A 17250-nucleotide genomic window follows, 5' to 3' on the forward strand; every position below is an offset into this window, starting at 1 on the left:
ATTCTTGTTGTTCAGCCAAACCACTGCAGAATGGTATTTGTTTTAGCAGCTAGGAAATGAAAATATTGACTATCCTGGCTTCTTTCACCACATTGAAGATCGATATTTCTCATGTAGAAATTAATTCTGTTCTCCTAGCATCAGCTGTACTGCTTCATGAAGGAAAACAGCTTCTATTAGAAAGCTAGTGTCATTGCATGGAGGGCTTCCAACTTGTTTGTAACCCTCAGAGGCATGAATGAAAGTGACTTCATACTAGGTTAAAGAAGAGTATTGACACATGAAGCTAAATTTGAGTAAGTTGCCCTTTATTAACAAACGTGTGTAGTTTTTGGTAAATTCCACCATGGAGGACACACACACACTAAGAGATATTTCCCAAGCTGGGAAACCTAAGAACATGTGAGCAGAGTTTACCCAGTGCAGTCCCAGACATTACGTTTCTCCTTGGTTAGCTGTGCACGAGAAGCAATCCCTAATACTAAACAGTGTAACAGTGCTCCTGAGATGGTGTTACAGTTATCAAAGTAAGGTAAAGGAATCAGTCAAGGCGGTGGAGGTCAGGTAAAAATACTTTTCCTTGTTAGAAGAGTATCCTTAGTTCTCAATGTGGAGCATCATGATTCTACATGTATACAACTTAACAAAAAACAAGTTTACAAATAACTGTTGGACACTTAAAAATAAATTCTAGGTTGCTTTTCATTTTGGCAGCACCAGCCTAAACACTGTGGCTTTCCAATATTTCAGAAACTTCAGGTACATTACAGTCTTCTGAGAAAGGCCAAATATTTCAGAATTCCAGGGGTGGCTGTGGAGAAAGGATATCACTGGCAACAAATATCAAAACAACATTTAAGACCTACAGGAATACATTGAGATGTTCAAAAATGTACATGCATAACTTAAAACATTCAAGTGAATATTCTAAACGCTCTTCCTATAACATATTTACATTTCTTTTTGGTGTAAGGCACTTCGTAGGCAATGAAACGCGTCATAGCTGTACAGCCCCACAGGCCACGCTGCCCTTTCACCGGGTAGATCTGGGGCCTGCACGTCTGCCTAGGGGCAGGCAACCTCATTCTCCCCGGCCCAAGAGCTCACCCTTGGCACACCCTCTATAGTGCACGGGAAACTGCTCTTCTTATTCAGGGGCTCTTTTTGTGGTGGAACACGGAGAAACTGGGTTGCAACATCTTTTGAGGAAGAGGTCGAGTGTATTTTTTCATTCGTGAGGCTCTGCGTGCTTCCACACTTGTGTTGGTCTGGAGGCTCAGGGCACAGTGGTGGGCCCAGTAGCACAGGTGCCCCTGCCCGGGCCACAGACACCCTCCAACCTGCCTGCATGTCTTGCTGGCCTTGCCCAAATGTGGGCACTCACCCACCAGATAGCAACCTTAGTGGAGCCCAGATCAGAAACTTTAAATAGCTCAGTGGCATTGAGGCTTTTCTATCGTGCTTCAAAGGCCATTGTGACTGAACATTTTCAACTATAAGGCAGAGTTCAATGGAATAACAAAAAAACACCTTTGCAAAGATTTTAATGAGGTAGCTGAGATCAAATACCAAATCCACAGCATACACAAAGGTGCTTAATAAGCATTTATGAACACAAACTGCTACAGTGCCTAACAAGTGCTCTTTTTTCCCAATTCCTGAGGTGCATGCAAACCTTGAAAAGTGCCTACTGCAAAGTGGGAACAGCAAGAGGCTAGAGGAAGTGACCCTGGGCAGCAGGAGAAATGAGAGGCTCTCGGGCGCAGACCAACTTTGGCTGAAGCGGTATCCCTCACCACGGAGCTGACACGCAGGCCCACAGGGGAAAATGAAGGGGCCTGACAGGCTGAAAACAGGGCCTGGCTGCATTGACACAGAATCTGAGGCAGCGTTCAGAACACACCCCTCTCTCCAAGGCCCCGGAACCGTGCTCTGGAGCCCTGCCTTGCCCTCCAGTCCTGGCCCTGCCCGCAGACTGCCTGGGCTCTGAGACCGCCATGCTCTCAGCACTCAGGCCCCTGAGTTCTCCTGGATGTCTGCTCACATGTACAGGCGGCTCCTTTTTGAGCAGTGTGCTCAGATGTAGGGCTTGAATGCCTTCCATGTGGAGCTGTGGATGGGGGAGGATGGCGAAGCTCTTCCTGGTGGCTGGGATCTCCTGAATGTCCCGGCAGCACTGATAAGTCACATCCCACACAGGCAGGCAGGGCAGGGTGGGGCTGCGTGCAGCTCCTTGGGCAGTGGCAAGCTAAGGCGGGGCAGGGCTGGGTGCCGCCAGGGAGGGGAGCCTGGAGAGCTCCCCCACCAAGGCCCGGGGCCCTGCCCACACTGCCTAGGATCTCCGAAGCCCCAGAGTCTCCCCATCCCAGGGGCCGCAGAGGCATCCAGCCACCACTGTGCACACGAAGGAATGCACCAAGTACAAGCAGGCGAGAGAGTAAGGAGCCAGCCCCTTCCCGTTAGGTCTCCGTTGTATAGTTCCTGTAGGCCAAGGGAGGCAGGGTGGAAAACCCACCCCACCGCCTGGTGCCTGGCGGGGGCTCCACATGCCCTTGCTCTTTATATTTACCCAGGATGCTTTTGGCTTCTTCTGCATCCCGCAGGGGACTCTCTCCATATTCTTCCTTCAACCATTGCCGATACTGGAGAGGTTGGAAACAAAACAAGAAAGCCACACACATACACTTACCTGCATTCACATGTGCTTCTGAGCACCAGTGAATGGTGCAGATTTTGCCAAATGCAAACAGGGAAATGAACAAGCATTGGACAACCATAGCCTCAGTCTGTCACTGATCTGGCAGTGCCAAGCAAGACAGAGAACTGCTTTTTCAAGGTTTTGGCCTGAGAAGAGGAAAGCAAGGTGAACCAAGAAAGACAGCACTTTACCAAAAGGGAGAGAAACAGAAGCTATTCTGGGACACCCAGAATGGAAACAGCATAATGGAAATTAGGAAGGGGCTGATGCTGCAGCTGGTGCATGAGGGGCCACGTGACTCCGTGGCTATGCAAAGTGGGGGTCCTGGGGCCTGGTGTCCTCTGTGGGCTTTTCCCACCCTGACCCGATGACTCTAAATGGGCACCAAAGACTGAGGGCATCATCTCCAGGCTTCTGCCCACATTTTGTAAGTTCCCCTAAGGATCGAGTACCTGGTGGACCTCGTGCTTCTCAAACTCCTGCAGTTGCCTCTGGAAGCCCACATTAGGGTTGGCACAGGACCGTCCTGCGCGAACAGTGTGCAGGGCATCTTCCCAGCCGAAGTCGGTGACGGTCATGATGTAGGCGGTCACCAGCGTCACACTTCTGGAGACCCCGGCCAGGCTGCAGGGTCAAGAGGTCAGCACCATGGGGGGACTTCAAGGTCACCTTTGGGTCCACAATTCTATCACCCAGTCTCTTTGGAGCAGCGGGTTCTGAGGACCTCGTTTTACGAAGCCTCACTACCCTGGAGTCTATGTGGACAGCAAGCAAGTACGTTTCTAGAAAATCACCCAGAAACAACCCTGCTTCCCTCTTCCTTTATTACACTAGAATCTCAGGCATTCTGGAGCTGTTTTAGTCTTGTTTTTGGTGGATTTCTGCTGGTTATGACTCTAGACATGTCAGCTTTATACTTCCTTATCACTCCTGAACCCCTCCCTCAGATATCTCCCACTGCCTCAAACAAAATACTGAAGTAGAGGAACAGAGCTTGAGGCTTCCAGCATCTGTGCAATAAACTCATTTATAACTTGCTTAGTTTAGAACACTTCATATTTTTAAAAAGTTGGATTTTCTTGGGTTTAAGAGGGCTAAATCTGTAATTTTTAAAACCTACTAAACAGAAAAGCCCTTAGCAAAACTTATTTTGTATATTCTCTCTAATATAACTCAGCAGAGGCCACGAGCTGACTCACTCCAGTGCTTCAACTGGGTGCTCTGGCTGCATGGCCATGGGAGGCTTTTCAGGCAATAACGGTTAGAGGGAAGGATCTTAAATGCATATGCAAATTGAAGGCAGTTACAGAAAGGCTGTGCTGCGTCAAACTTAGAGTGTTCTAGGATGGGGAAATTTAGCAGATTTCTCACCCATTCTTTGTCCACAGCCGGCATGCAAACCGACCTACTCATGTTCAAACATAAATAATAATTTTTTAAAAACACTCCCAAGTAGTGGCTCTTCATGAGGGGTTTACATCAGAAACACCTAGGGCGCTTTGAAAAAGTACATTGACTCTGGAGATCCGCGGGTGACAAGAGCCAAGGCGAAGCTGGGCAAAGGATTTCAGGGCCCCCCTCCAAAGGACTCCAACATGCCCCCCCCCACAGGTGCTTAAAGCCAAACAGTTACAATACCCACATTTCCTCCTCTTTAAGTAAAATAAACAAACAAAAAAAGTCACACTATTTCCAGAATTGTATAAAACTGCAGAAGACCTTCTTAAAGCAAATAGACTATTCAGCTTCCCTCCTCCGCCATCATGGGCGACTTGCTCTCAGAACAAGTTATGGTTTCTTAAGTGGCTTTCTCTGGACATCGTGCCATCAGCCGTCTCCATCACAGCAAGTTGTCACCAACCTGGAAATTTCATTTTCTCTTCCAAAGAGCTTATACTTCAATAGCAATTTCTTGTGGGGGACTCAAAAGACTGTGACACTTTCTGTTGATTGTCACTGCTTGTTCAAGATAGGTGATATGTCCAACCTGCATCTTAACAGGCAGCAGGGCCCTGGCTCCAGATGTTGGCTGCTGGTTCCCTGGATGAACCAGCCACGCTACCAGACTGACTGCCCGCAGTAATGAAAACAATGGATGGCATTCGCTAAGAGCTTGCTTTGATTCAAGTGTGAAGAGCTATGCATGATGACCCTTGGGTATGTGTGTTGCAACAGCTTTCTGTCCACAGTGTGTACACACACACACACACACACACACACACACACACACACACACACACACACACACGGTGTATGTGAATACAAGTGGATAGCTGTCAAGAAACTGCTGAATTCTAAGACTCTATTCAGACATTTCCAAACCAAAGTAGTATGTCCCAAACACATAAAAGCCCAATCTGTACATGGAGAAGAAAATGTCACTTTGGTATTGCAGTTAATACAACCAGCAGATAATCCGTCAAAATTCTCCAGAAGGAAGCAGAGTTCTGAAAGGCCACTGGGTTTCAGAGATGAGCCTGAGCATCTGTGGGAGGCTGTTCTGATGGAAGGTTAGAGGAAGGCTAGAAAAGGACAGTTTCTGCTGTCCAGAAACCTGTACAATCCCTACAGAAATCCTAACCATGAGTGAAAATGAAAAGTATTTTTAAAAATGAGTTCTCCTGCAACAAAAGCAAGTGACTAACAAACAGCAGAGGACAAGGAAGGGTGAAATTCAGAGGGTAGAAAAAAACTATTGGGGGATAAAATAACTGATCACACATAGAAAAGCACTTGATGAGAAATCAAAATGACCAAAACATGCCAAGATCTTCTTAAACGAGAGAGCATACGTACCAGTGGACAAGACAGCCCTCCCCTTGGAGGCGGCACTCGTGAATGAATTTAATGCTTTCTTTGAAATGCCTCGTCCTGGGGGAAGAAAAAAGAGAGAAGTGACATCTCTGCACTGTAGTCAACATGTGATGCCAAGAAAAGTCCAGCTGAGGTTTCTTGAAAAGGTCTCTGAATCCCACATCTCTAGAACCTGGTCAGACAGGGCTGGAGCTGCCTTAGCTTTACAATCCGTCTTGGGAAGATGGCTCATATTCTGGAAATTCTGGAATTTCTCTGCAAGAGAAAATCCCTCGCCACAGCTGCCACTGCCAGGGGGCCTCTGGTCCACTGCCCGGCCACCCCTCTGTGTCCAGCCTGAAATCCCCACCATGCGGCAACTCTCCCAAGGATCCTGTGGCCCCCTGCAAGGCACGGGGACCCAGTGAGAAAGGCTTCCACATCACTCTGGCTCCTAAGTTCCTGAAAGCTAGTTTATTTCCAACAATCTGACAAACTGAAAAACGACCCTCCAGTGTTGGTCTGCTTCATCTTTGACAGAGTCCATCTTCCTTCCCCACAGAGCCGCACAGGAGAGATTGCAGTTCAAATCCCTGCTCTGCCACTGCCTGGCTGTGGGGACATAGGTCACAGGGTGGATGGAGTGAGATAATGTGTGCAAATGTGCTCGGAAAACAGCAGAATCCCACCCACCTATAGGTAACGCACTCCGCGCTCACTTTCCCCATTGCTCTGGATGGGGCATTGTGCTGAGTCCTCAAGATACAATGATGCACAGGATTCAAGCTCTGCCCCGATAAGCAGACACCGTCACTGTTAATGAACTTTTAATTCGGGAATAATTGCAGATTTACAGGAAAACTGCAAGCAGAGTCCAGAGTCCTTGCCAAGTTTCCCGTTAACATCGCACATAACCATTTTACATGGGTAACATCTAAGAACCAACACTGTGCTTTATTGTTAACCAAACTTGTTCTGCCTACATTTTAAACTGTTTTGTGGGAAAGTACAAAGTACATGTTATTTACATGTTTGTAGATGTCTTCTGCCTTTGAATATAAAGCAGCAGAATACCAAAAGTTACCCACTGCCTGAACTCACTTTGCTTAAAACACTGCACTGACTATTTGCCAGGGACTCTGATAGTTGCAAGATATCCAAAGATGAATAAGATGTAGTTCCCAATTGCAAAAACCTTGATCTACTATCTCATAATGGCTGGATTTAATAAGAATGAGAAACTGAGGTATGGCATAACAGACTTTTCTAGGTACTGATCACAGAAGATACTCAGCAACCAAACTGCTGGTGATCAGAAAGGGTACGACAAGCAGGAGGGAGAAGAAATTGTAAACAGGCACATATGCACATACACAAGTCTCCATAAGTAGAAAACCCTGAGGGATCAACTCATGGATTCCAGACCCTTACCTAAAATCTCTAACTTCCAGAATACTGCAAAAGATGTTTCAACTAACTTTCCCAATGACAAAAGCTACCAGCTGTAAACTGGCAAAGAGACTCAGGGAATTGCAACTCTACTCCCAGACGCTGGCTTGTATAAAGCAGGTAAGAAAGGATTTTTGCACAAGGGGTTGGGGTGGCTTGTGAAGCAGAGGCCCAGAAGGCCAGGCACAAAGGGGTGAGTGCTGAAGGAGAGAAATTGGCCAACGCCAAGGGGCTGAGCAGGCCTACACTGTGAGATCTTAGGTACCTGAAGCACAACCAGCCATCTGGGTTGCTGTGAAATCTTTGTATTCTGAAGGGCCAGAACTGTAGCAGACCTCATCAGTTGCACCAACTGTTTCGGGCGGCAAAGTGCACAGCCCCTCAGGAATTTCCTGTCTTCCCTCTAGTTCTGTCACTGAGATATAAAGGGAAAGTGGTAGGGTACGTGGAGCCTCTGAAAAGTTTCCATTCCTGACAAAAGGAGAGCCATATATCTCTGCCCCAGATTTCCTGCCACTGATCTGGAGGTGAGGATCAGGTGAGCTGTGCCAGCCATCTGCAGCCACAGGTGAGGAGCAAAGCCAAGCCCCAAGGGTGAAAGGGCAGCAGGAGGGAGAGGTGGGCTCCTGAGGGCAACCAAGGGCTTGCCCTGGCCTGGATGCACCCAGCTCCAGACTTCTTGTACATGAGTGAAGAAAATTTTTTTCTAACTTTGCTGTCAATCAGACATTCTGTCGACTGACATTCTGTAACTTACAGCCAAATGCAAGCTACTTGATATCAACAACTGATTTGAAAATGTTCAAACACCAGGCCAACACATCTCTAGGCCTAGGTTCAGGAGCTGGCATGTGGGGTTAATGGCTGAGCTGGAGGGCACACCCTCCCCACGCTTGCAGTTCCATGTTCTTTCCTGTTCTCTGTGGGTCTCTTTGTGGTCGAGGAGAGCTGAGTCTATGACCACAAGCAGGGAAGAATGCAGAAACCAAAAAAGGAAAAGCAAATCTGGAAATGAAGGACAGTCACCTGAGTAAATGTAAAAAATCCACCAATCCCCTCAGAGCACACTGTGAAGATTATGTCATGATACGAAAATGAACAGTGACCCTCCTTGCTGGAACAGGGCACAGTTGGTTCTCCTGAGCTCACCAAGGTCTGCAAGATGAAAACTAAATCACTTTACTGAAACCCTCTAGTGCAAAAGACTTCTAAGATCTGCTCTTACACCTTCACTCACCAAAACACATGCATTATGAAACCCAGGCTTAAATACTGTGGGGTTCAGCATGGGTTCCAGTCATCCTTGCCACATCTCAAAATAAGAGAGCACAGGGCACAGTTAACATGGCAGCATCTCAGAGTGTCCAGAAGAGCTGGCCCAACCCCGCCCAGGGCCTGGGGTGGCCTGTCAAGGAGCAAAGGCTCCCTTCCCTCACTCCCAGCTCTGCCCTCTTCAGTTCCGTCTCTGCCTAGAGTTGAGCCCAGGACTAGCCCACCTGACACAGCTCCTCTGCACTGCTGTGTTGGGGCGAGGGTACTGGAGCTCCAGGCTCAGGCATTAGGGACAGAGCTCCCCACAGCACCCCCCAGGAGCATAAATGATGCTAACGAGGGGACTGCTCAGAACCCTACGGCAAAACTTGACCTGTGAACACAAGCAGGCATTGGGCCAGGCCAAACAGACATTCCTAGAAATGCCTGTTCCAAGGAAAGCCAGAAGCAGGCAAACTCATTGCTGCTCGGGGCCCAGAACTGGGTGCTGCAGAGAGAGGGGGTTATTTCCAGGGAAGCTAATGACATAAGTCCAAATGCTGGCCACTAACTCCTTCCTCCACAGTGGGAAATACCCTGGTCCCTGGCTTGACATTGCTCAATTCCAATGCGAAGCAGAAGCACACATCTGAAGCACCCTCCCTGCCACAAGCAGTTTCAATGAACACAAGTTCCCTATTTCTGCACTGCATTTTATTGGCAGGTAACCTTTTACTCCCATCAAAACCCATGTGAGGTATGTCCTGACCTAACCTGTGTGGCAAATGCACAAAATAAGGCCTAGGAGTTATCTGCACCTATCAGCCAACTACAAACCCTACTCCACCAAGTCTGCTGGAAGAACACGTCAGGCCAGGCAAGCATCTCTGTGTAGGGAGAGACACCAACAGGTGGATTCCAGGCAGTCTGGCAGCCTCTGGCCTCCTCCTGCAGTCTGCACTGGCACTGCTTTTAACCAGCACACCTCCCCTGCCTTCCCAGTTTCCTCCCTCTCTCCATCCAGGGACAAAGAGCCAGCAACCAAATGAAGCTTTCCTGACCTTTAAAAAATTTACAGAAAGAATGGTGGACAGGCCAGCCTTCCGCGTGTTTGGCTGGACGCCCCATCTTGCAAGATCGTAAATAAATTCTTTTCTCCTCCAGAACCGAGAGAGCGTTTATTCCCTTACAGGTACCACTTTATTTCCGACAACTTGGGGGCTCGTCCGGGATCCAAAGCTTCGGAGGGGGACCCCCGAGGTGGACAAAGGGAAGGCGCGCCCCGCTGATTGAGCGGTCTCGGACTCCGCCATTGGGGGCCCATCTCCGGCAGCTAAAGGGCCCAAGACCAGATGCTTGGATCTGCCGGTTGTGGATGAGAAAAGGGGGAAAAAGAAAAGGCCTGCCTCTGGTTAACCAGGCAACTCCGTGCACGGACCAAGGCACCGTGGACTGCTGGCTCAGACCCTGCCTCTTGAATTTGCTGCCCATTGACATCAGCCTGGCAGCTGGGTTCTGATCCAGTCGTGGAAAGAATCCAAACTTCAACCGATCTGGGAAGGACCCTATCAAGTCTTGCTGACAACTAAGACGGCAGTCTGAACGGCAGAAAGAGGCTGGACTCATTACACACGAGTGAAGGGACCGGTGCCTGAACCAGACGATAAGTATCCAGGAACTCAACCTGAATCCTGGAAAGTGACTCCTACCTCAGATCCCCTAAGGATCACTTTAAATAGGCAACAGTTAAAGGAACATATTAGAAGGGAGAAAGGGCTGGATTAAACCCTATGTTTGCATTGTGCTCTGTGTATAGCTTAATGATGAAATTGCTTATGCTGATCATAATGTTCTATATTCAAGGAGTAACAGGTTCTGCTAAGCTGGTTATAAGTGTAGTCAAAGGCTTAAAGTCTCAAACTGTACAATTTGATGTTTGTCAAGTAATGAGCTGTAAAAATCTAAAACGTCAGCAACAACTGAGAGAGGAATATAAGCATTTATGTAAGCAGACTGTTCAAATAGAAAGCAAGATTGTTGGGGGGCGAACATTTGAGAGTATAACTTATGAGACACCTAACCCCTGTTATCCTTGGAACACTGCTTGGTGGACCACACAGTATGAGGGATGGGTCTTAACCCAGGTTGGAGGAAAAACCATTAAGGGAAACTTGGCTGGAATTTAACTCTCCAGTACAAATTGACCCCAAGGTAATTAGAATACTTAAGGCCAAAGACTTAAAGCAAACCACAGAAATAGAGACAGGTTATGGAAATACAAATGCCTGGGTAGAATGGGGCAAACATACCATCCAGAGTCTAAACAGAAGTGACTGTTATGCTTGTGCAACCAAACAACCCACTGTTCAGATTATGCCCTTCCCCTTGGGGATGAAAAAGCATGAAAGGGAGTTTAAATGTATAACACTCCTCTTTCAAAATGCTACTCCTGGTGAAAGTTGTAGTACGTTGTCCTCCCTTTTCCCTCCAGTCCAGAAGGGAAGTGTCAGAGCCATACCAGCGTCTCACCTTGGTCCCGGAAACCACTCTGCCTGTCTCTCCAGATGGGAAGAAGGGCTCTAGAATCTTGGTACCATGGCTTTGTGTACACAGGTGTGGAATGTGAGCAAGGATAGTACTGGCAACTTCTCCAGCCTAACTATACCCCAAGCAGACCTCTGGTGGTACTGTGGGAAGGGAATCCTCTGGCCAACACTATCTGAAAGGTGGGGAGGAACCTGTGCTCTGGTTCAATTGGCTATCTCATTTACCCTGGCATTTGAAAGTAATAAAGTACCAACCCAAGGCAAAGTAGAAAAGAAAAATGTACAAAGTGTACCTAGTTCCTTCAATAAAAAAATGTTTGTAGATAGTATAGGGGTTCCCCAGAAAGTTCCTAATGAGTTTAAAGCTAGAAATCAATTAGCTGCAGAATTTAAATCATCCTTATTCTGGTGGGTCACCATCAATAAAAATGTCAATCATCAGCTAAAATTTATCAACTATACCAGGAATGTCATTAAAAAATAGCAGAACAGTTAGATGCCAGTAGCCGAATGGCATGGGAGAACAGAATGGCCCTAGACATAACGCTAGCTGAAAAAGGAGGCATCTGTGCTATAGTTGGGGGAAATTGTCGCACATTCATCCCCAATAATACTGCACCTAATGGAACTATCACCAAAGCCCTACAAGGCTTAACAGCCTTATTTCAGAAACTAGAAAAGAATTCTAGCATTAACAACCCACTCATAGAATGGTTGGAAAATTGGTTCGAGAAATGGAAAGGAATTGCAACATCTATTTTAATTTTCCTTATCATTCCAGCCAAAATGTTTATAACAGCTGGGTGCTACATAATCCCGTGTGCTCAAAGGCTAGTTCAAAAAGCCATCAAAACCACTAGAATCAAAAATAAGAAAGATCCCTATGATGAGGAATGTAAAAAAAGCCCTTAGCAAATTTGAGAATCTAAAATGTGAAAACTAAAAGTGTTTAAAAAAAAAGAGGAGGGAATCTGTAAGAAAGGAATAAGTTTCGTTTTCACATAGAGACAGCATGGAATAAGGGAAATGGAGGCAAAACCAGTTTAAACAAGCCCCAGACAAAGAGAAGAGAGAATCTGCCTGATGTAAAGAGACATGAGGTAGTATCAGAGGCGGGAACTCACAGCAAAAAAATAAAAATTTGGGGGGGGGGCATTGGCTAATCAGTTCAAAATCTCAATAATGAGCTAGTTGGCTCTCTGGGATTGGCTGTACAAATTAAAATCTCAAAAGATGAATTAGTTAGTGTTCTCGGATAGGCTGTAACCTCTGTAGTACCCAGTCAATGGGGAAACAGGGGAGGGACTTGCGAATTAGGAGTAGGAGATTTAAACATCGCCATTCTCTTCCTCTGGCGCGCCAGCCTTCCGCGTGTTTGGCTGGACGCCCCATCTTGCAAGATCGTAAATAAATTCTTTTCTCCTCCAGAAAAAAAAAAAAAAAAAAAAAAAAAAAAAAAAAAAAAAAAGAATGGTGGACAGCATCTAAAACCACGCCACACGATTTTCTTAAAGTCATGTAAATGTAGGTGTATGCTCCTTATTTTGAGGTTGAATGATCACCTCTTACTCCAAGACTCTCAGATTTGGAGGCTCTGATCTCCACAGGGGGTCCTGTGGAGAAGAGCTTTGCTGAGTGAATTAGGAGCGCTGGGATCTGGCCATGCTCCGTGAGTACCAGATGAGGGTGTATTTGACAGCAAAGGCCACAAGAACCCAGGATGTTCCTAGAATATGAGTATGAATGTGTGAATATACATGTGTGTGCACATGAAAGCAAAGGAGAACAAAACCAGGAAAGGCAAGCACCCTTAGATTCCCCCCACCCCCCACCAAAAAGGAATATTTAAAAAAAGCAAACAGGCAGAGTGTTCTATCTAGGTAGGTGGCCCAGAGAGCTGCTTCCTCCTGGAGAAGACCCCGTCCAGCCCCATTTCCTGCCAGGGCACAGGCTGAAGCTCCCCCAACTCAGAAATGAGCAGGCAGGCAGCCTCCACCCCTGAGCAAACATCTGGGGCTGCTCTCTCAGTGCCTGGCACCAAAACACACAGGGCCACATCGTGTACTTGCAGTGAGTCCCAGCTGGTACATTTCACGCACTGTCAGTTGTTTTAAAAAGTTGGAAGATGGGTTATCATACTTTTGTGTGTGTGTGTGTGTGTGTGTGTGTGTGTGTGTATGTGTCAGATATCTTCATTTTAAACACAAACTGAAAAAAGCCTCTCTGCCATCTACAACGACATTATTTCACAAAACGACTTGGGTTCAACACCAGAAAAGTAAGGCTATAAGACTAAAAAATTGTTCTTTACATTGATTAAGTGTTATGGAACACACATTAGCCATTTCCTTATTTTTCTCATTTTGCTTTTATCAGGGACAATGCCACGAAGAGCCAGCAACAGTGCTGTGGACTGTGTGCACATGCGTGTGCATCTCCGACATCCTCAGGGCCGTGTGCCTGCATGCGTGCGTCTCCGGCATCCACAGGGCCTGTGCACGTGCATGTGCCTCTCCAGCGTCCTCAGGACCCTGTGAGTTTGTCTGTGTGTGGCTCTGAAAGCAGGGTCCATAATGCCAAAGTCCTCCTGAGCTCTGATTTTGTAAAACTGCTCTTTAATAATTAAAATGAAAGAAAAATGTAAGAAATAAAGAGAGCTGGATGGATAGAAGACATCAGCTAAACTAAAGAAGAATAGACAAAAATATAGGGAGGTGACATAAGAAAGGAAGTTTTGTTGATGTTTTAAATGTAAGCTCTCTGTGTTGCTAATGCCTCTTCTCCCCACAAAAACCTCAAGATATTTAGAGACCTGCTCAATTCTCAAACCACTGAATGTCATGAAGGCTCTGTTGTAATGATGCAATGCTACAGACTCCATAGCCTGGTACAAAATTGACTCCCTTCTCTGTCAGGAAAAAAAAAAAAAGAGATGTTATTCCCTAATGATGTCTAAATACAAAATATAAATTTAATATATATGAAAATAAAAATGAATAAATATAAGTTAATTTACATGGAACCATTCACTCTCAAAATACATTAATACAGCTTACTTGAACAGACTGAAAACAATCTTATTTTTGGAAATGCTTAGTGTTCATATAAACACTTTCACATATCTCACCTAATGCTATAAAATCCTGTGAGGCAGGCATTTTACAGGTTAAACTGAGGTTAAATGACTTGCCCAAGAAAGCCCAAAAAGAAAGCAAAAGTAAATATTTCCCAAAACCTTAGTTCACTAACCCATCCTACATCACAGAGCAAATCTCATGGAAATAGCCACTGGAAGAACATGTAGCATGTGTATTTGATACACACTCTAGGATGCCTCTAAAAGTGATGAAATCAACAAAACACACCACACTGGGCCTGTGGGATTATTATAAACGATGAGAACTTGAACTTTTACATTTCCTGACTCTGCAAGGCAAGGTGGTTGGGGGAACTGAGCTAAAATTTTAATGTGCTTATGTTATCTCAAACCAGGTTTCTGCATTTTAAGTTCCTGGAAGATCAGAGGGGGGAAAAGTCTTGAGGATTAAGGCCAAGACATAAAATTTGACCTTTCTGAGCAGTCTGCAGCAACTGAATGCCAAGTGAAAGCAGCTAAGTCTCAAAGGTCAGAAACCTTTTGCTAAGCATAATTGGTCAGAATTCCTAATGGTATAGGGATTTGCGGGGAAAGATTTAGGATATAAAACCTTAACTTATATTCAAAGTTGAAAAATCATTTTAAAAATCTGTACCTAAGTTTAAAATGGTAAGCAATCCATTTTTCAGAATTTATGTTGTCATTAAATATAGGAACTCTCAGGCCTCAGGAATGAAAAGTGGCTAAAGAACTACTATTTCTAGTTCGATTATGTAACAAAAGCATGTTCGTCATTAAAAAGACGTGTTATGCTTTTCAATGAAACACTTGCAGCAGGGAAAGAGAAACTCAAGCTATTTCATAGGCCATCTCAATATAACAAGTACCCTTGAAGTTCCAAAAGGGACTCTAAGATCTCCATAAAGCTTCAGTAGAGCAAAAAATATTTATAGAATCATGGACCATGTGTCAATAGCCTTATTTCTGCATCAGCTTTTGCTATTTCTAATGGATTTAAAAATAAAAAATCCCCAAAGAATCACACAAATGCCTACAAGCACAACATACAACATTAGAAAATGTTCCCTTTTCTACCTTTAAGTGAGTTAAGGTCTTGACTTCCTTTTCCAACTGTAACAGAAGGTTCTACCATGGTGGGATTTCAAAAGAAAGGACAATAAATCTTAATTCTCAATAAGCACATTCTCTGCACATTCCCTTTGGCATTAGCCCCAAACATTTATGCTGCAACACACCAAGCCTACTAGAACCTGGGATCCCACTCTACCCCTTCATCCAGATACAAGGAAAGGGCTAAAAAGGGACACCACAAGACATAATACCTCTCCACATGCTTGGTACAGGAGAGAATGAATTCTACTATTACAGGCTAGTCCTCTGGCAAGTCTGCACAGCTCTCTGGAACCCTGAACAGACATGCTGTCTCCCTTGGCCCCCTTATCTTTCCACATAAGCACATCTAAGTAACCGAAACAGAACCCCTGAGCATCAAAACTTGTTATTTCAACTACCTTTCTGTAACTCTCAAAACACATTAATACAATTTGAGTAAAAATATAACCTTATTTGCAAAAGTGCTTAGAGTTCAAACCCAACTCTGAAAAAAACTCATCACCCTCCACCCACATGGGGCACAATTTCCAGGGGTGTAAATCTCCCTGGCAACGTGGGACATGACTTCCAGGGATGAGCCTAGCCCTGGCATTACGGGATTGACAATGCCTTCTTGACCAAAAGGGGGAAAAGAAATGAAACAAAATAAGGTTTCAGTGGCTAAGAGATTTCAAAAAGAGTCAAAAGGTCATTCTGGAGGTTACTCTTACACAAGCTTCAGCCAGATATTGCAAATTGCCATGGCATGACAAGCCCCAACCAACAGTATTAATGAAAATCCTAAAGAATACCCAGGGCTCTATCTGAGACTCTATAAGTTTCATTCATTAAGTTAATTTTTCAGAAACTTAAAACCTCCAGATTGTTCCTATAGATTGTTCCTATGCCAGATAAGCCTGGAAACCCAGAGGTATCAGTCTTCCAAGAACATCAACCAGCTGCATCCCCCTACCCCATGATGTTGACACCCCTTTTAAACATGAAGAAGTTAGAACGGTCATTGCCCAAATATCTCTGAAGATAGAGACAATGATCAAATGAGAGGGAGGAGTTGTAACAGAGAAGATAGGATTTAACAATTGATTATGACTACTGAATCATTATATAGATATTTCTCTTTAGTCTCTAATGTACTGGAGCAGCTAGAAGGAAGCACTTGAAATTGTGGAACTGTAACCATACCATACTTTGAAATTTCCTCTATAATTACTTGTCAAACTGTATTACGAAATTTATCACTTCTCTGCATACATGTTATATGTCACAATAAAAATGTTTGTTTTTTTTTAAATGGCCATTCATCAAAGTTAAAGTTGCCCTAGGTAGACTACTAAGAAACCAGCACTTTTGGAACATAACAATAAAAATAAAGTTACCATATATGTTAAAAGGAAAAAGGTGCTTAGAGTTCATAGAAAACACTTTCACAATATGATCTCACCTACAAAAATCCTGAAGGCAGGAAGAGAATGGAGAGTGACAGTGATTTACCCAGGGTAGATGGAGCTGGTTTTAAACTGTGGATTTTCCTACTTCTAGGTCTACTGCCTCCTTGTCTGCAGTCCAAGGCTGCTCAGCACTGAACCATGACTTGGTGAGTCTGGGGCTCACCCCAACACTGAGGAGGCTGTGCTCCTGGCCAGGCTGGGAGGGTCCTCAGGGCAGATCAAGGACAGGTGGCTGTGTGCCTGATGACAAATGGCCAGGCTGCTCTATAGTTTGATCCTTCTGTAGAACCATACTGCCAATCAGGTACTGACAAGTTCAACAGTGTGATAGAATCTCGGGTTGAGATAAAAGGAAAGCAACTAATCCAAAAATAGCCACCAAAAACAGAGGCTAGAAGACTGCTGTGATCTTCAGAGAAAAGCAGTGGTTCACTTCCTTCCGTACACACCATGCCCTCCAACCACTTCTGTTTCTTGACACGACTTGTAACCAAGGAAGTTCTTTAATGTTCCTTCCCCCTGTCCAGACCCAGGATGCCCCTCGTCTTCCCAGTGCCCCTAGTCAGGTCCCTCCTCCACTAGCCTCAATTCAGAGACTCACCTTTTCAGTGAACTATCAAACCTTGGTATGGGTAGAACATACTTGCCACTGCTTCCTACCTGCCCATGCCCTTTTCTAGTCTAACTCAATACCACCTGTCCCCCACCCTCCTACCTCACCCTTCCCCACATCAGTTGATCTGACTTGAGCCCCATTTTTTTTAAACAGGTAGATTTCACAAAATGATTGTATAACCTGTGAACTCTCTGCTCTCCAGTGGTGGAAAACCAAGG

The 17250-nt window shown here is 45.2% G+C and overlaps 1 protein-coding gene across 4 annotated transcripts in view; it reads right to left on the reverse strand.

Moving 5' to 3' along the window:
* The window catches only part of DUSP22 (dual specificity phosphatase 22), an 83315-nt gene that overhangs the window by 21462 nt on the left and 44603 nt on the right, over positions 1–17250 (reverse strand). For 2 of the 4 annotated variants that reach the window (XM_037843322.1, XM_037843321.1), the window contains exons 5-7: positions 5495–5569; positions 3151–3322; positions 2570–2642 (exon numbers count right to left, since the gene is read on the reverse strand). In XM_037843322.1, the coding sequence (XP_037699250.1) occupies positions 2570–2642; positions 3151–3322; positions 5495–5569 (320 nt within the window). Of the gene's footprint in view, positions 1–287; positions 2643–3150; positions 3323–5494; positions 5570–17250 lie in introns of those variants that run through there. The other 2 variants (XM_037843324.1, XM_037843323.1) reach the window with 2 other exon arrangements.

The sequence above is a fragment of the Choloepus didactylus genome, chromosome 7 (genome assembly GCF_015220235.1).
Source record: "Choloepus didactylus isolate mChoDid1 chromosome 7, mChoDid1.pri, whole genome shotgun sequence".
NCBI lineage: Eukaryota > Metazoa > Chordata > Mammalia > Pilosa > Megalonychidae > Choloepus > Choloepus didactylus.